At 29.9% G+C, this 21374-nt stretch overlaps 1 protein-coding gene across 6 annotated transcripts in view; it reads left to right on the top strand.

Annotated features, from left to right (window-relative positions):
• The window catches only part of LOC106469539 (la-related protein 4-like), a 61305-nt gene that overhangs the window by 27776 nt on the left and 12155 nt on the right, over window positions 1–21374 (top strand). For all 6 annotated transcript variants that reach the window (XM_013930040.2, XM_013930046.2, XM_022398837.1 and 3 more), the window contains 6 exons: window positions 3069–3263; window positions 5758–5839; window positions 7128–7264; window positions 10324–10427; window positions 14802–14966; window positions 16447–16650. In XM_013930040.2, the coding sequence (XP_013785494.1) occupies window positions 3069–3263; window positions 5758–5839; window positions 7128–7264; window positions 10324–10427; window positions 14802–14966; window positions 16447–16650 (887 nt within the window). The remainder of the gene's footprint in view (window positions 1–3068; window positions 3264–5757; window positions 5840–7127; window positions 7265–10323; window positions 10428–14801; window positions 14967–16446; window positions 16651–21374) is intronic.

Below are 21374 nucleotides of genomic sequence, written 5' to 3'. Positions count from 1 at the left end.
TACGGGTTTGAAGGTAGTTATCTTTAATCATCAACTAATATTGGAGAAAGAATGTCCAGTTAGCAGCACTGCAAAGGCTTTTGTCTGGCTCTCTGAACCACAGAACAGAATTGACTTGTCACTTTTGTTAAGTGCCAACAACTGAAATTATGGAGCTTATGAGAGCATTAGAGCTTGAACCCTGTGCCAGTCAATCTGAAGCCCAGCACACTAACCAGTAAGAAAAAAAGTTTGAAATTACATCAAATTTATAAAGTTAATGGTATGGAAAAAAGAGCATTGGCACAAAGGTTATTCTTGAACTTGTTCTTAAGGCACTACAGTTTGAAGTACTTTTGCACAAGTGCTCAGTTTATCCCTAAACAGATGAGAATTTGGATTTTAAGAATTCATATGACTTGCTTTTGCACTGTCCTCTATTTTTATAACTTTATTTCAGGAAAGAAATTTTATAACATGTATAAAGAATAATTTGAAACCCTTATTTAATGTGGAAAATGTATTAATTTGGTTAACAAAACTATATTGAGGAAACAAGATAGTACTTTTTAGTAAAAATTATTGTTTTAATAAGGTCAGCTATATATTCAATGTTAGCAACAAGTTTGTAAAAGTAAATACAGATCCAACACTTAAAGGGAAACAAACTTGCAAAAATATTTGTTGCATTTGAATATAAAATTACAGCTGCAATGTGCAAATAAATTAGACTGGGGGGTTCTCATGCTGGAATAAATGTGGTGTGGCTGAACTTCCTAAGTTTGTTCCTGCAAGCTCAGTAATTTCAGATGTTGGCACTTATAGCCTTAAGTAATTTAATTTTTGGTGAATTTTTATTGGAAGTATATAAGCATCAAATTTATTGTTAAAAATAGCTTTGACTTTTGTAAGTCTCCAGAATTTGAAGATTTGCATATAGTCAGTTTTCATGTAGTATCTTTGTATTAACACTCGGTTGCAAGAGGTTATTGATTCATGTTAAGAACTAGGTTTTTCATCTTCAATTGTAGTGTATGATTTTCTGGGCATGCATTTTGTAGGTTGGTGTTGCTTGCAGCCAAGAAATCATATTTTGTGTTTATCAGAATTTATGATAAAGCTAATAGTAGTATGGAATCTACGTTTGTATCTGTTATGGCTAATTTAATTTTGAGTTTCCATTAAAATGGTTGAAATAATATCTTACTGAATTTAAGCCACTGTGCTACAGAAGATATGTAGATGATACACTTACCATTTTTCAGTCGATGAATTTTTGAGTTATATGAATAACAACCATTCCAATATAAAGTTTGCTGTCAGGAATTAAACTAGCCATTTTTAGATATCTTAGTACATAATCAACAAGGTAGTTTGAAAGTGTGTTTTAATTATAAACCAAATCATTGGGAATTTATGCCCATTTTAGCACCTTTTTTTTTTCCTAAAGCACTTTAAAGTGAATTTAATCAAAGTGCTTATTCCCAGTGCTAATAGTTAATCAGTAGTGCAAAGTGAAAAAGCCTACATTAAAAGTTTTTGAAGCATAGTGAATTTAATAGTGATTTCTTTGCTAATAATATATGTGAAATGCTACCTGCACTGACTACTGAAATGTTGAAGGTTGATGTACAACTAGTAATAGTATTATCATATATATAGAGCAACAGTCATGGTATATGAGATGTTTGGTTTTAACCTCAGACAGAGTTTATACACAGAGAGAAATTAAATATATACTTAAGTCTGTTGCAAGAATAAAGGTTTTTCTCTTATCTTCAGGATATTTGCGAGAACATATGATCTTCCAAACAAGTGTCCTAAAGGAATTTTAGGGGTCTTGATTAAGGGTATGGGGAAAAGTTTTTTTGTTTTTTTATTTGGAAGAATATTTACCCATTCACACTTGTCATCCATAAATTTGTATACTCTACTTATGCAGGGGAATATGAGAGTTCCCTCATCAACTGGTTGTTGAATTTGTATGAAAGAACGTATTCTGGGAAGCACTGGAGAATTTCTTAAACATTGCACAATATGTTTTTGTGAAGTGTAACACACTATCACTGGTGAAAATTTTGTGTTAATCAAGCTTAGGATAAGAAACTACTGAGACATTGTAAAAATTTGACAGTTGAAAAGCTGAAGCCAACTGTAACAAGATTACTTCCTTATAATTGAAGCATTAAGTGGTTCTGTGTATTAATACATTTAAATGGAAAGCTCTGTTTAGTCTTCTTCCAAATAGCTCAAAGTTGTTGGTTTGTTCTACAAACCATTATGTTCACAGAAGAAATATTACCATCAGATTCTTGTTCCATAGCAGACTATATTTTATGATTTGAGTTGTTTTTGTGGGTCAGAATTTAGCTCTAGTTTCCTATCAACTGAAACATAATAGCTTTTAATGGAAATATGTAAGTTACCAATTTACCACACACAAAAATTATAAAAAAGTTTCTTTTTGATGATAATAAAATTTTCTTTGCAAAAACTATGAGTTTGACATATTGAAAAATCAGAAAACAGATGTGGCCAGTGAGTGCTACAGTGTTACTTTTATGAAATTGTTATAATTTTGCCTTTTATTTCATGACATACTATTAACATAAGAGCTTGTTACAGGTTGTCCAAAATACAACTGGAAAAACCATATCACTGTTATAGATGTAATTTTGATTAATCAATTGTTTGAATAATTAATAATTGGAAACACTAATTTGATTTATTTATTTCATAACAGTCAGTATAATTGGAATAATCTAAAACAGTAATAATAGGAAACACTAACTTTGATTAATTTATGGGACACTAATTGATGTAATTAAATTGCCCACCTCTCTATTTGAAATATTCATTTCTAACATTTTCATCAGTACATTAAAGGTTTCATTTTATTTTTCTTGACATATTGCAATAACATCTAATATTCATCATAAAAAAACATAGTGAAGACAGAAGTTTTCTGCAAGTAAAACATGCCTAAAATTGTCAGGTAGCTATAATTTAGGTTTAAATAGTTAGTTTAAAAAAGTGAGTGTAATTTTATTATAATTTTAATATCTAATACCAAGACTGTTTGATTACAGAGAGGAAATCTTCCAGCCATTATCAAGATGCAGGATTTTCTGTAAATCAGAAAAATGAACTAGTTGAAAGCTGTATTCATCAGCACTCCGACAATATGAACAGCACATCATCTATTACTAACACACTAAGTGTCAGCAAGATGAATCATCACCATCTTAATTCAGAGCAGACATTTGAAACAACATATACTTCTGGTAAGAGTCCATTAATATATCCTGTGAGACCCACATGTATTATTTTTCCACCACTATGCTTAATTATTGCACAGTTTTAAGTCTGTTTATTATAACAAGCTTTCAGTTCCAGTATCAGTACTATCATATCTTAATGTTTTATTTAAATTGTTACAATAAGTGGTGACATGCCTAATGTGTGATTAAGAAGCTTCTAAAGCAGTATGTTTAACTATGTTCTTTGTATGTGTTCAACTTTAAAATACCGTGTAAAAGTTTACTTAGGTGTCTTCACCAATGAAGGAGATAGGTTATTGTGGACATAACTTGAATCCTATGGGTTTTAGAACTGGAATCTACAGGATAAAAAGAAAACCAAGACACTTTTGTTGGTTATTTTACCAATCAGGAGTCTACAAAATAACCTTCCAAACTGCAAGACTCAATTTTAATAGAAAATTGGTATAAATAGTGATTCTTTCATTTCAGATACTAGTATAAACAATAGAAATGCTTACTTCTAAGAGTAAATGTCTCAGATGTGGTAATGCCCTGACTGTTTCAGATGTGCATGTAGGTTGTGGTGGTATATTTGTCAAAATGAAATTGAAAAATTGAAGTGGAGTTTGACCCAGGTACACAGAAGGAATATCTGCAAAAATCAAAGGAAAAGGTGTTGCAGCTCTTCAGGCTCCATTTTTAATGTATTCTTCCACTCAAAGTTCCTGGAAATGTTATGTCATAATTAAAAAAGCATTATCAATGATAACATGTTTAAGTCCAACTGTGCAACCTTGATGGATGTGTGTGGAGCACTTGAACTTGAAAATGTGAATTTAAGTTACTTGCCTAGTAAAACTACATGATCCAACACAAGTTTTTATTCTTTGGAATAAAATTACCCCTATCAGCAGGAAAATGAAATATGCATCGTTTTATGTTCCAATGTTTCGTCCCTTCATCAAGGATTACAGCTGGATGGCTGCTGATGATGCTTGGAGAGCCATATTCTGAAAAGAGGAAATAACAGGCTCTGATTCCCAATCTAAGTCTCAAGGGCAAAGAATGGTGCAGGGTACCATTTACCACAGGACTTACTGATAGGTTATGTTCCATCTCTTATTCCTCTTCTCTACAAAGACCTGTTTCAAACTGTTTTTATATCATGAAAAAGGTGTCACTCAGTGATCAGACACCATATTTGAGGATCTGCATTTCAACAACCAAAGGACTGTGAAGAATCTATGGTGTGTTCATGAACAGCTTATTCTAAGTTATATAAAACCACTATTCAATGCAAACAAAACAGTAAAATCTGAATGACTGACCTTTGGGGTTGGTTTTAAAGTTAGAAAAACATGCATATTATGTTCAGTGGTACATTATATATATATTTTTAAAGTATACGTACATAAAGTTGGCTTTGGTAAAATATTCTTGTGTGGCCGTAAAATAGTCAAAATAAATGTTTATCTTATCAAAATATTCATCACATTAAGGTAACCAGTATGACTTTTTAAAATTTTCTGTAAATTTGCAGTAGGTAACTGCTAACTGCACCCAGTGTTTGTCTGTGGTTAATTAAGCTACTTGCCAAAAATAAAATACATACAAGCTGTTTTATCAGTCACATTAAGCCAAGCTGTTTTATTTAATTATCTTATCCATATGAATCTTGTATGGGAGACACTTATCTCGTGGTATTCTTTTTGAATCTGTAATCTACTCTCTTGTCCTTTGCTGTAATTGATAAAATATTGCCCCAAGCTGAGTGTAGTGTGTTATGTATATTGTGCTCAATACTTTTAATTTTTTTTTTAGAAGACCTTAGTAGAAAATTGAAGGTCATAGACTTTGAAAATGGGTCCAATTTTTAGCATTAATACATCTAAATTTAACTCTGGAATTTTATTTTTTTGTAAGTTTTTTTTATTTGGACTCGACACTGACCACCAATAAAAACCTAAATTTCTGATATCATTAGTATGAATAGTTTTTTAAGATGATAAAATAATTACTGATCATATCAAGAAATATTCAATAAAATCCTAAAAAGTTAACATCATCTGTTTTAAAATCATATTCTTTAAGTTTGTAGTATAATAGTACTGGAAAATAAATGCTTCAGTTTTTGCACTGTATGAAATAGCTGTGAATTGTGAGTTCCAAACAGACTTAAAATTGAAACACTATTTTTGAAAACTGTATTAAATATACTAGAAAATGAACCTCAGTTACAGCTTAATTTTTTAGTAACAAACTTTTTTTTACTGTTAGTTATGATAGAAATGTTAGTAAATTTGACAGTTTTGCTGTCTGTAATAAAATTTTAGGATTCAGTGATATGTGGTAGGGAATGGATTATAAATATTTTATGAATTTTTTCCTACACAGAAATTAATGACCAAAGAATTAGTCCTACAAGATAAGATATGAATATTCATGTTTTGTTACAGTGAAATACTGATGTATAGTAAAATAAGCTGAAAGTTACAACTTCTTCTTTATTTTAAAGACTTTCAGTCAGGAGAAGGTACCCCAGATTTGACAGAACTGAAGGCTATGCTACAAAGACAGTTAGAATACTACTTCTCAAGGTGAGTTGATTTTTCTAGCGGAATGATTAACTTTAAATTTACAATAGTACTGTCACAATGGATTGGTTCATTAGTTATAGAATTAATTACAGAAATTATAGCTATGGTATTAAATCACCTTTCATTTAAGTCCTCTGATGCAGTTCCAGTGGACTTTTATGCCTTTGGTTCTCTTGAACGTAGTTTTTTTAAACAGACTTTCATGATCAGTGGTGGTTGGGGATCTGTGAAAAATTTAAATAGTCTAATTTAGTATTAACTTCTGATTAAAGCAAGACTAAAATGAACCTGGTAACGAATATAGCTAATTAAATATACCTTTCTTACATTCTTACTTAAAATTATTAAAATGCATTGATGGAAGATTAACCTCATCTTCCTTTACAAAAGTATGTAATCATTGCCATCAGGATGAGTACAATTAATAATGGAGGCAGTAGTTCAAAGGGAAACACAGGACCTGGCACATCATTCTTATAATGTGGTTAATCCTTACTCTACCTGCTCTGCATGAAAATGTCATCTTTCTTCATAATGTTTACCATAAATATTCTTTGTCCTTAACTTCAGTGATACTTCAAAGAATGAAACTAAATATTAGATGAAGTTTATTTTGGTACATTCTATTTTTTAAGAAGGTGAAACTACTTCAGCAGTTGTCTTCCTCTAGAGACCACTTATTTAAGACAAGTTTAAGTTAAACTCGTTACATACAAGCTGTGATTATCTTGTCCTTAAAATCATTTGGATATAAACTCCAAATGTTTGATACTTTGATTAGTCTCTAGACGGGTTTGAAGGTGCTTTCAATTAATCAAGGCATACAGTGGATGAACCAATAATTTGTGCATTTTGCTCTATTTTCAAAGATTCCTGGAAAGTCTTTCCTGGTGTGTTTTAAAAGATATTTGGCTATTATACATTGTATAAGTAATTTTATGTTCCTAATATTACTATTTATATGCTATTAAGTTGTAAATACACTAGACTGACAGTTTTTCTTTGAACGAGAGTGAAAACTTTATTCTGAAAACAAAGTGATACATTAGTTTATACTTTTTTTTTATATATACAGAAGTTATTTATTTTGCCATGTTCTTATGAAATAATTTTTCTTTAGAATTTTTGTCAATTCATAAGAATGAACTTTAAAATATAGTGTGCATTTTTTTTATAATATCATAGAAAAGAAACTTGTTTTATATGTGAAATCGTTTTAATTATGAAAAACTCACTCTTTTTACTTTTCTTTAAAATATTTATTGGCTTGTAATGACTATTCTTCCAGGGAGAATTTGTCTCATGATACCTTCCTTGTTTCTCAAATGGATGGTGACCAGTATGTCCCAATTATTACAGTTGCCAACTTTAACCAAGTGAGACGTCTTACTAAGGATTTGAAACTTATTGTGGAAGTGCTGAGAGGTAACCTTAGTTTATGTTTTTTTGTAATGAATAGATTTACCTCTTTTGTACATTGACTGACCACTTTATTTGGTTTTTACCTAATTTTCTGGACTCAGGATGAGACACAAAGTGCTATTTGTGTAATTTACAAGAATGATGTTCCTTGAAAATACATCTTTCACAATGGATCATGCTCAGTCTCATAGCCATGATTGTGCACCATTGCCTATAAGCTTGTAGAGGATGATGATGATGTCAGCCGTAAACTTCATATCTTGACAATCTTTCCACCAACTCTACTGTATATGGAGTTAGCTTCAATGACCACTCTTAAGTAGATTAATTGCACAGAAGCCCATGGTTGTGCACTCAGATTAATTCATATGTTTGTTAACAGATAGGATAGTATAAACATTGATTTAATTTCTGAGTTTATAGAAATAGTAATGTAGATTTAAATGTGTGAGTAACTGCTAGTTATATCTTCTTGGCTCCCTTCACTGTACATTGCAGAAATTTCATTTTGAACAGTTGTTATCAGTATATTGCTCCTGAAAACCCTGTAGCAGCCTTTAAGCATGATGCAAAATATTTTTCTATATTTAGTACCAAATTGACTATTTTTTTGTCATTTAAGTACACGTAGGCCATGTCTAGTTTTGCAACAAACTTTCGTCTCTTATAGCAGAATATTTTTTTGTACAATTTGTCTTACTCTCACCATTGTGTTTGTAGAGAAACTTATGGACTCATGGTTTATGCTGCTTTACTGGACAACCAATCTGCACACCTTGACAGTGGCAGTAACGGTTCTGTATGTAGTGTGGTGGTTTTATAATTGTCCCTTGCCAAGTCTGTTCCCCATGTTAAAAATAATAGTCTTTGAAATTGCTTTTCTCCAAGTTTTACATCTCTGTGCTGATTTTCTTCTTATAAATCATTCTTATAATGTGCAATAAACCATCTGTAAACTTCATAAAAGGCTGAAAGATGTTGTTGCTTGATTGTAGAATATTAATATGTACGTTCACAGATGTAGGCGGAGTTACAGTGGTGAATTTGTCATTCCAACTTATCCTAAAGTTGATCAGTCTCAGTGAGATCCAGTTATTGTACTGACCCAAGAAAATAACTCATCATTTTTGTGCTGCTTGAACCAAGATGAACAAGATAAATGGTTGCATTATCATCATGGAAGAGCCCTTATTTATGAGGATGGAAATGGATAAACATAATTGCTAATATATTTCATATGCTCTGAATTTTGAAGGAATAAGTGAGTCCAGTGTTTGCCTCAAAGACAGTTCCCACATCATTACATCACTTCAAGCAGCTTGCATAGTTGGAACAACAAAAGCAGTGTCAAGTGTTTCATGTAGCTTACCCCATATTATTACTATACCATAAGTCAAGAAATGTGTAAGATGGGGTCTCTATTAAACCATACCAGATACTTCAAGTTATTGCTCTAAGCATCTCTTTTGTTATTGCACCCAAGATAAGGTTTTGCACTTGTTGGTAGCCTGTGACAGTTTTTGTAGTGTTCTTTACATAGTGCAGTTGAGACGATAATATCCTGACTGCTTTTGAAAGACTGTTTATTGGGAACAGTAACATCTGTTGCACTTTGTAGGTCTATCCAGTCATCTGTTTTTTTAATCAGTCACAAGTAGTTGATAGATACAATACTTCTTAGTAGCAAACATATTTCATTTCATTGTGAATAAATTGTGAAGATACACTACAGGAAAACTATAAGTATCAAACTAAAAATTGTTTACTGCACTTCTATCTTTTTAGTTTTTATTTGCTTTTTTGTTGAATTTCAGACTTAACACACTGTCATTCTTTTAAAACAAGTGTACAATTATAAAAAACCTCAGCTATTGAAATACACACGCACACACGTGTGTGCATGTGTGTTTAAATAGCTGAGATATATACGTACATGTATTACATTTGCCTATTTTAACAAGTTTACTTTTGATTTTCATATTAATAATGTATTTTGTTTGTTGATGTATTTTTCAATACTATATCATCTTGGAACCATTACAAAAACTACTATTTATTGTTTTCAACAAATCAAATTTTGAGACAAGTACTCTTTTTTACCTTACCAGTTTCAAAAAGATCTCTCATATTCACAGAATTGTAATTTTTTTGTGTTAGTTAACACTGTTACATTACCTGCTCCACATTCATTCAGATCAACTAAACCTGCTAAAAATAATTCACATAAAATGTAGCAAAAAGCAATAAATATTTTTTTTATTCAGAGATGTGTGCCACAGACTGACAGTTCTTTAAAAAGCCAGTAAAAAAAAAAAACAGATTTTGATAATGATGCTCCAACTGGACAGGTATCCACTACTATTATAACTTGAAACTTGGAAATATCCTTGTTTTTGCTCAAAATGTTGCTGACTAGCTATGATGTCATTGTCATAGTTAATTGTGTGTATAACCACATAAATTACTAGTTAGTTAGTATTTTTTTTGTTATTATTAGATACTAAATTGTATATATCCTATATTTGAACTTTTAATCTACTGCCATCTTCAGGTTGTTTTTTTTTAGAATGTATGTGATAGTCCTTCTCAATTCTCCTCCAAAGACAACAACAGATTAACAACAAAAACATGAGATATAAATTAATTATTAATTAGGCAGATGATTGTATAATCTACTAACAATGCCAGTGATTGGTATTCAGCCATCACAAAACTTTACTGTCAAAACTTAGGTATGATACAACTGTGAAATTACAAGAATTAATTTTTCATCTTAAACATCACACAATCAGTCTGTTTTGTATATTGAAATACATAGATTGTTCTGCAAGTATGTGTGTGAGGCGATCCGAAAAAAATTATTTAGTCTGTGTGTGTGTAACATGAAAGGTAAATTATATGGAAACAACATAGTTAATCTTTCTGTTGGTCCTTTTACTGAATTGAATACCATAACCTACCAATTAGGTTTATAGTTATTTTAACTTGTTTTCTTGTTACTATTCTAGTATTTTCGTAGCATTAAGTTTAAAAATCAAACAAAACTTTTACACTGTAACTAGAATCACCAAATGTAGAAGTTGATGAAGCTGGAGAGAAGGTTCGTCCAAACTGTAAGTGCTGTGTCTTGATTCTTCGAGAAATTCCAGAAACAACAGCTGTCAAGGTACAAATGAAGTCTTAAAAAGTATCATTTTGTATATTTATTAATTGCTATAAATGTATATGACCAGATGAGAAATTAAATTTAGTGAAACATAACCCAAATTAATCATGTTTAAACGTGTTACGTACATGCAACTCATCTGCATCATTTTTTTTTGTTTTAATTAATACAAGCTATAAACATTCACATTTACTACTTATCAACTCTCTCACAATGGGCTCGGTCCCAATGACTGACCTCGTAATCATTTTGGGCTTGTTATAGTTTTCATACTATAACTTTTAATACAGCATACGTATCTTTACAAAATTTTGCGGATTACACAGACCTGTGATTGTTTTATTGTCTTGAAACGAAATAATAAAAAATCCTAACGTGATAGAAAAAATTAATATTATTTTCAAAATCTGCATAGCTGAATTATGGAAAATATGTTATTAAAACAAAAACAAATTTTATGAAGCTTAGATCGAAGGCCTGTGTTATCAGTAAACATTACAAGGGTTTTGTACACAAAATATAATTTTTTTCATCAAGTCTTAATATTTTCTAAGTAATGATTTACTTGTTAATTATTTTCTTTTCAAATGTTAAACTATCCAACATGCAAAGTGTTTTTGATTTTAAGATTAAAAGTAATTTTATGCATCAGGTAATTATCAAACATTTTTTTTTTAGAAAAAACTACTTTATCTGTTATTTTCACTATTGTATCTCTATGGGTTTGGTCAGTTTGACTGACCTTGTAACCAACATAGAAAATTAGTAAATAGGTATAAACTTTTTTTTTTGTTCTAGAATGACTACAAATTATAAAAAGAAACCAGAAATGTTTAGTCTAAATAGGTTAAATTTCATAACATTATACAACTATATATATATATTTATTATTTTTATTTCATTGACCTTTCAGCTATGTCTAACTAACATTACAGAAGTTGCAATGATGTGATGCATGTGCACTCGTTACCATACCCAGTAGTATAAAAACTGGCCTTTACAAAATGACTTGTCTTCGGTTTGTTCTAGTGAACCAGTAATTTGTAAAATAGTCACATTTCGGTTATAATACATTACGTGTGTGTGTGTGTGTGTATTTTTCTTAAAACATACAACAGTAAATAAAGAATTATAGAAAACAATGATTTTTCTACTTACAAACTTTGTACTTATTTGCATGCTTATTGTAATTTGCTAAACCTTATCAAATTTCACACATGGAGGACGTAAACCGTATAATTTTTTTAGGTTTTATATATGCATTTTGAAATAACCAAATAATATAAATTACTCTATCAATATTGCAAACTTCCATTGTAATTTATCAGGCTTACTAACTAAACTGTATTTGGAGCAAAAAAGAAATATTGTTTTTCAGACAACATTTTCACTTACCCCTTCCTTCTGAGATTCGAGACAAAGAAATAATCTTGACAATTCCCACCTTCTAGAGGCTGAGAAAACCACATGGGGAATATTCTGAGCTTTAAATTGGTTATTCACACATCATAGACAGCATTATGTGTACATTAGCAAGTATTTCCAAAACTGAAAAGTGGGTAAGGCCAACTGTGTTTGATTCACTAAATGTAGTGATATCTCAACAAATAGAAAAAAATATGAGGTTTTTATTTTATATTCTAGCTTGTCAATATCAATAATTTGAGTTCTAATTCATAAAAAACTATAGACTTTGTACTTGTACATCACAAACATCTAATTTTAACCAAAACTGCATTCATCATACCATGTGATGCACAAAAATTGACATTTAGGAATTTTGTTTTAATATTTACTTTTAAATTAAAAAATTAACTAATGTATAATACTAAAATTTAAATTATAATCTATAGTGTGATACCAAACTTATTGGCATACACTTATAAAATAGTAGATCAATAAATTTTGAATGTAAGTATGCACTTCACAACTTTTTTTGAGTTATGTTCAAAATTTAAACTGCTTTGTTATTAACGTATGTCAATGAACTTGGTATCAAAATGTATTAAATAAATACAGTTTTTATATCATATAAGTCTTCTAAAGGAAATATTTAAATATATTCTCAATCTTCACTTATATCACATGCCACTTGTTCACTTTGAATCGCAGAATTTACATAATCTTTCTACCGTGTTTGAGTTTGTGAGTCTGAATGCAAGTTACAAACATATAATGCTAAGTCACAATATAACTTTATAGCCTCCATTCATCCTATTTTACTTAGATATAAATCAAAGTCCAGTGCATGTGCTATGCCTTCTTGTCATATATTGTCTTTCAAAAAATACCAATAATTCTCTCTGATGTTTGCTATTATACTTTCTATAACTAATAGAAAGATGAGATTTTAATTTATTGATGGTTGTATAATACTAGCTCATTCTCTCGACAGCTTTTGAATTATTTCATGTACAAATCTAAAGTTACTGTCACTAACTTCACTTCAACCAGCTAAGGGTTTCTTTTGTTTTGTTTTTCACATTCGTAGCTTAGTTAGAAACCACTTAAATTATGATAATTATTGGATGTTGATTGCTTTGTGCATGTTAGTATTTTGTGTTCTAAATTGATTATTTGAAATAAATAAAAATTAAGTATGAACAGCAACTAGAAAAAATTAGGGTTAACTTTCAAGACCTGTACATAAATACTAAATTTATAGTTTTTTATAATATATTTTTTATGTAAATAACTAAAATTAAAATCATATTATGCTGGATAACAAAACATAAATGAGAAAAATAACTAATTAAGATGTGCATTCGAGAAGCTCCTGCATAACATAATTCAATACTGCCACCTGAGTTATGCATTCACCAGGTAACTTCTAGGTTGTTATGTAGGTTTAGTAATTAGACATATTTCAACGAGCAATAAAATAATAAAATGAAATGAAAACTCTTACAAGCTTGAGACTGTTTAGGATAAATAATTGTGATTTTCCTTTACAATCTGCATTAGTTTTAGAAAGAAAAAAGGAAAACTTACATTTATTTCATATTTTTAGTGGTTAGTACATGGTCAAATGAATTGACCAATTTTGTTTGCAGTGTTAGAGTAGAGAAAATAACAAATAAAGTATTAAGTTTTAGAAAAAAAATGCTGTTGATACTTGAGAGGTTCTAGAAGTTATGCAAATGAAATTTGAAAATTGTAAAATGAAAAAAGTGAAAATCACTTTGTACTCAGAGTAGTTAAGTGTCTGAGTCAAACTCTGACTTTGTAAGTTCGCAAACAAATCTTTAGTAAAAATACTTAATTTAAAAATCTGATTTTTTTTGTATACAAAAGACTTGTAATGTTTACTAAAAGCTTGTTAAATTTTATGTTTCATGGTTGCAATGTTGACCAGAATGATCAAGCCTATATTGAGAGGGTTAAAGAAAACTAAGGTTATTTGTCACTAAATAACAATGTAAAATAGCATTACTCTTAATTACTTTACAGTTTGTTGGGGATAGGGTAGTTAAATATATTATAATTCCAAGGAGAATATTTCAAGTAAATTATCTTTGTTGTGTTATGTAATAATATGAAATAAAATATTTGCATGTTTAAGATGTTTTACACTTATTCTTCTTACATGTTATACTTAGTCTTGAAACCAGAAATCTGCTTTTCTCATGGAGAAGGATTTATAAATGAGTAATGTAAGAGTAAAAATAAGTGTAATTTATTTAAGTATAAATAGCATCACCACCTTGAATATGTGAAAACAGTAGGTCAACCTTCTGTTTGATGCTGCTTATTATTTTTGAACTGCTGATTCATAACAAAAACATGAATCATCTTTATTATAATACATATTCTGTGCCTTACAAGTGAACTATATAACTATTTTCAAGTGTGTGATCATTGTATTTCAGCAAACCATAGTTTAACTAAGCCAAATGAATAGCATCTGGTGAATATAAAGCACAAGTTCTTACACGTACGTAGTAACTTTTAGATTATACAAAACTATTCTGACATAAATAAAATATTGCATATGCTGTTTCTAGAGTAATTTCAAGAATAAGAAAAGTATATTCACTTGTCACTGACGAATGTTTATGGTATTATCATTGGCTATTTTAATAGTTGCAAATAGTGTGTACTACAGCACATACATTGTATATGAATTTCCACTTCATACTAGAACGAACATTGATAATTACAAATATTATTAAAGTTATGTGTTTGTCAGCATTTCTGTTTTAGTAAAACAAAATGTACTGTTTCTTTTTGGTTTTAATTTAATTTTTAGATTAGTTTTGACTTAACTTTATCTCTCAAAGTGGTTTCAATTCAATCTGGTTTTTAACCCTGTTTGGTTCTTAATTTTTTACTTTAAAATATTTTCCATTGTATCATGTTTGCATTCATTTTAAGGATATTGAAGCTTTATTCAGTGGAGAAGAGTGTCCAAAGTCTGCCAAGTGTGAGTTTGCCCACAATGACACCTGGTATGTGACTTTTGAATCTGATGAAGATGTGCAGAAGGCATATCGCTATCTCCGGGAGGAAGTTCGCACTTTTCAAGGGAAACCAATAATGGTAAGTTTTATAAGAATCATTTTGAGGCCCAGACTTGGCAAGTGCTTACTCACAATTGGTGAGTGACTTCTATGCAAGTGAACATCAGCATATCAAATTTCAAAATTTAAGTAAAAATAATAATTCTAACTATATTTGAACAATTTTTAACTCTTAAACATTTTAAAGTTGAATTTTGTCATTTTGTAACACTTAGTGTAATTCACAAGGAAAAATGTTATAATTTTCATTTTTAAGTGACTCTGAGGACCTGCAAATAATGTACTTACTGATTATTGTATACTTTTTCTGTTCATCCTAGAGATAGGTTTATAATTGCTAAGAAACTCATTCTGTAAGAATATAATGATTCATGTCTGGTTTCTTATGTCCTTTCTGTCTCTGTCAGTGGTTTTATTGCTACAGCTCTTTATTGCCATCATTTATGATTTCACAATATATATAATCTGAATAATTACTAATGAAGCTTGTCTGTAATCAGTGTTTAAATACAATTGGACAGATCACATTATGAACTAACTGCATCAATGTAGAGTAAATAAAGTGGTTTGAGCAGTAACCTGTGGTTTTTTTTTGACATTTTGACTGCCAGAAACTCCTTCAATCAAAATCTAATGAGAAGCTTAGAAGACTTCTGAACAGACCACAAATCTTAATATTTTTGTTAATTTCTTTAGGTGTTCTTTTTTTGTTCCTGAAAATGTTTTTCTGTTAATTTATATGTTTCACAGCTATGGAAATTTTCTGTGATGAGAGAAGAGGTAAGTTTACTTACAATTAGGAAATATGGTAAGTGACTTCAAAATATTCTGATCATCCATATTCTTATTTATTAAATTAATCACATTCAGACAATGCACACAAATCAAAAAATTTGCTATTCATTGAAAAGAAACTATATTTATTATATTCAAATAGGTCTCAGCCAAAAATATAGTTAGCAAGTGATACCTAGTCTGACGAGGGTAATGGATGATGCTATCTTGAATAGTGAAGTCATGGGTCACTGAAATGCTTTTGTCAATTTTATTTGTGATTATTTCAATTATCAGAATGAAGTATGAAAAGAAGTTTTAATATTAGTGAAGTTGAAACTGGATATGTAAAAAATAGAATGATGTGGTCAACAGTGTAAAAAAACTGATTCTAAGACGAAAGGAAGTATTTTTTATATTTTTAAACTGTTTCATAATGAAATTTTGGAAAAACAACATAAAAAAAATCATAACAATACTGTATAATGTATGATACTTTTTCATATGTTTGTACTAAGTTTCATGCAATTTGGTTAAGTATTTTCTTTCTGAGAATGAAGAAATGTGTTAAAAACTATGTTAAAATTAAACTGAACCAAGAATGATTTTCCATTCTTAATTGTTTCATTAATGTGACAAAGCATACTCTAAGTATTTATCTCATGGGATTTATTTAGTCATCTTTTATTGCTGAACTGTTAAGAATTTTATTTATTTATTTAAAGGCACGAATTAAAGTCAAACCTGTCACACGGGCACCCTTCATCCCACACTATAAAAATGGCTTGAGGTACCAGGGTCCAATGGTTTCTCCAGTCAATGGTCAGCAAGATCCCAGTCCTCCTGTTCAGCAGCAGCAATGGACAGAACAAGCCCAGCATGGTTTATCTTATGCTAATGAACCTTCAGTTTCATACAGCAACCAACAAGTTAGTTTTTATTTGCCTTATGGAAATTAACTGTCTTCATGATTTTGTTTTCTTGAAATTTTATATTTGAAAAGCTCAATAAAGTAACTTTGGGTACCGCTGAAAATAACCATAATGTCTTAGTTGGGAAAGATTATTCATAGTAGAGCTTGGAGATTTACTGGATTAATCAATATAATTGATTATCTATAAGCATTGATTACACCAGTTAGTGTCACATAAAGTAATTGGTTAATCTAGGTAAATAATAATATTAACAATTTTTACTGACACACCAGACAAAATTAAGCTTTAAACACAAAAGTTTAAAATAATTTCATTGAAATCACATTGTTAAAAAAGCTGCCATACATTTAAACACAGTTTAGTTCATCCTTAATTGCTACTGTTTTAATGTAGTTAATAAAGCATTACTATTTTAAATTATTCTTTTAATCCTCTTGCTATGGGTAGGTCAAAGTGCACGTCATGACATTTTAGAAAGTTACGTTCACAATTTAATTAAACTACTCTATTATCATGGTATACAAATAAACCTGGCATCAAAACATAGTTAGCAAACCATATTATGATATTATACAAGTTTTAAGTTAATTTTATAAGGAAGTAATTTAAAAAAATCTTCAACCTGCCTTAGTATGAGAACTATAACATTTGTTCTTTATGTCTTACCTCTTGTCTAATTTATTTTTCACTTCTCTGAGAAGTATGGAATTTGAAATTATAACATAGATATTACTAAGGCAATGCATAACTCTTATAGTCTTCAATGTTATTTGTTTACAAAGCATAAAATAGAAAAACAGAACCACTTGCCATGCCCACCCGTCACATCCTCTCTTTCACAAATCGCCAGTAGATCTCTGATGTTTTATACTTTATTATTTATAAATAATAGAAAGCCAGAGTTTTAATTTGTCAACTGGTGTATTATATTGCATTGTTTTTTGTACTGAGTATTGTCTATTTTGCCTCCAGTTTGAAAGTTTCTCTCATGGTATTAACATCAACAAGCTTAACTTAATTTTTTAAAGGCTCTTAACTCATAATTACAAAGCTAGAATACATCATGATTGTTATAGGACATTGTTTTGTGTTAGTATTCTGTGTTCTTAGGTGCATTATCAATTAAATGAAAATTTAGTATACTAGACAACTATTATAAAAAAAGTAGTGCTAACTTTCATCAACAGTCAACAGCGTAAAAAGAAGACTTGGGTAAGTACCAAATTTCTTGTTTTTCACATATTTATTTATTTATTATTATAAAAGTAACTAAAATGTAAGAATTAGAAACTTATTAGATAAGGTAAGATAATAACAATTCTTCACAAAGTATGCTTGCGAGCAGCTCGTGCATTACGTAATTCAATATGGTAACTTGAGATGCACGCTTGCCGAGTGATTTACAACTTGTGTGGCAGGATTATTAGTTAGGCATGGGTCAAAGGGTAGTAAAACAAAAAAACTTTAAGTATAAACAGATGTATTCTGTTACCAGCTTTAAGCTATTTAGTATAAACAATTGTAGTTTCTTGTTACAATTTGTAGTCATTCTAGAAAGAAAAAAGAGTATTTTAGATTTTTCAGATTTTTCTATGGTGGTTTTGAGGTTGGTCAGATTAACTAATATATATAGAGTTAGGTTAGAGAAAATAACAGATGACATATATAAAGTTTTACTGAAAAAGAGGGTTTTACAGATTACACAAATGAAATTCAACAATTTTCAGGTGAAGAAAAGTGTTTTTAATCATGACATGAAAATCACTTTGCACTTGGAGAAGTCAACACTATGATTTTATATATTCACAGAAAAATTTTTAGTAAAAATACTTAATTAAAAATATTTTATTTTTATGTACAAAAGATTTATAATTTTTACCAAAAGCTTGCCAAATTTTGTGAAGATTACACAAAACACATTAAAAGTTATAGTATGGAAACTGATAGTCACTTTGGGGTCACAAGGTCGGTGTAATCTACCAAGCTCATTGTAAGAAAATTATCTCATAAAAAAAAATCTCTACTGAATTCTATGCATACAACTGCATTAAACTTGACAAGTCATAACCTTGTACAGAGTTGCATTCAGAATTTAATTAAAAATTTTATTATAAATGTACTAGTTTATAACTCGTCAACAATGACAGATGTTAAGAAAACTGTAAAAAGTGCAATAAATTACCTGACAACAATTTTATTCACATTAAAAATCACATTTTTGTTTCATAATATTTCTTTATACACAGTATTGACAATGTTCATATGTTATTTCTAATGTTAGAAAGTGTCCTAAAAGATTGGAAAAATTCTCAGCATTTTAGTTATTGCTGAATAATACAACATTTTTAAATGTTTTTACATTCCTATTCTTCTATTCATGTTGTAACTTTTCATATGTTGTAACAAAGTATTTTCATGATGTTAGAAAAACACGTAGGTTAAAGAAGTCTTGATAGAAATGAATAAAAAACCCTATAACCCGAACGCTTTTGAAAGGTGGACCTTTCTTCTACAGGGACAAACTGGAAATGGTGGTATAATCGAATAAACACTTAAGTATAGTTTTAAATATACATATATTTATCCGTTTCTAAAGTAAAATATCCCTAACACCTTTTCCCATACACTCCCACCATTGGCTACACTGTACTGGAAATGAGATGCTCACAACAGTACATAGAGAAATAGACTAAACATTTCCTGGAAAACCAGATGATTTTCATGACGTCACTAAATTCCCTTTATATATATCACTCAATCAACTACACCACCATTTCCAGTTTGTCTCTGAAGAAAAAAGGTTCACCTTTTGAAAGTGCTCAGGTTATATGGTTTTTATTCATTTGTAACAAAGTATGTAAGTATTAAAGAAATTAATATTTCTTTAATTGCATAATTTAAATACTACGCGTTCAAACTTATACTCATAGAACTAAATATGATCTGACTCTAACATTAGTAATAGTAGGTCTATTTGTAGCCTATCTAAGCATTAGGCCTAATACATAAACGTAACGTAAGGCTTAGCTGAAACACTACTTCATTGAAATCCTTGGTAACTTTTATTTTGCTTTTGTCTACAACTCAATGTCAAAAAACTTAGATGTTCATTCAACAACTGAAAAAATATAAATAAAATGTTATTTAACCTATCACAGTGTGATAAGAGAGCCTAAAGTACTACTTGTTTTGTAATTAAGCCTAAAGTAAAGACAGTGTGTGCAGTAATTTACCCTAGGCCCAAGTGCATAAAACTTCTCATGAAAGAAAAATATCAGTTCTAAATCAAAATCATTTCTGAATTAAACTATTTTGCTGTTATATCACCAAAGTTATCAGAATAATAAAGAATAAAAAACAAACATTTCTAACAAATCAACATGTATATTAAGCATTGAACATAAACACCATAGTTGGCCTAACAATATCAGGTGATAGTTTTGTTGCAAAGAAACACTGTATATTGTTGAGCATGACCAAAAAAAAAGAAGCGTGACACGAAGACAAAAACTGCTTATTATATATATTAATATGTTAATAAATTTGGCTTAGAAACATACAATAGGACCTCGATTAATGGGCACCACATCATTAAGGGCAGACCTTATCAGTCTCTTTCTTTTTTATACTGTTTGTAACGAAAATAAATCTTGCAATAAAGTTCTGGATTAAGGGCAGTGTCTTTAGTTTTGTTTTCTATACGGACACGTGATAAAGCAAGCAGTTATCTTAGTATGCTTGTACGGTATACTGCTAAATTCCAAGCATCCCAGAAGTGTGACCAATATTAAAACACTTGCGATGTTTATTGGATTGGCTCCGAACCATATACTGTAATAAACATTTTCACAGATTCAAAGTGCAATCTTATTACTCTGAGGAATTTTCATTGTAAACACTGTAAACATCCCAGAAGTGTGACCAATATTAACACAATTGCAAAGTTTATTGGGTTGGCTCCAAACCATATACTATAATAAACGTTTTCACAGATTCAAAGTGCAATCTTATTACTCTGAGTAATTTTCATTGTAAACACTGTAGGATATGCAAGTTGATAAATTCCACATCGTGTTCTCAGAGCAGGGGCCAAGTCAGCTTATTTCTATGCGTGTGCTTTGTTGTTTTCAAGAGTATCTTATTACGGTGTCATGTAAACGGTCTAATAACACACGTGGTGATTTGTTGCTTTATTTTCAGCAGATTTCTACTTAAGTTGTTGACAGTAAAATAAACACAGAAAATAAATGTAAAATGTTTAGCAGTTCAAACTCTGAAGAGAAGTATTTTGAAACTTTGTGACCAATAATAAAGAAAAAGGGCACAGCTAACCCTCCATGTCATGGCAACATGCAACTCACGAACATTGCATTGCTCATTGCATGACACAGGTAAATGAAGATTGAGATTTTTTTTTAGCTATTTCCTTTTGAAATTAAGAAAATAAAATTTAGGTAACATAAAAATTGTTTTATAAACTACAGTAGAACCTCAACATTAAGGGCATCCTTCCAACTGCGTCCAAATGCCTTTAGTATAAAAAATGAGCAATGCAAAGCTGGATACCACACTGACCATACCTAAATTTTATTTTCTTAATTTTCAAGGGAAATAGTTTTAAAAAAAAATATCAATCTTCATTTTTCTGTGTCGTGACTAGTATGAGCTCTGAATTCTCCCCTTCATATTTTATGTCTTGAAAAATTCAGTTTCTACAG

Source organism: Limulus polyphemus, unplaced genomic scaffold, assembly GCF_000517525.1.
Source record: "Limulus polyphemus unplaced genomic scaffold, Limulus_polyphemus-2.1.2 Scaffold97, whole genome shotgun sequence".
NCBI lineage: Eukaryota > Metazoa > Arthropoda > Merostomata > Xiphosura > Limulidae > Limulus > Limulus polyphemus.
Note: the sequence above shows the minus strand (reverse complement) of the source record. Positions and strands in the feature narration are given on the sequence as shown.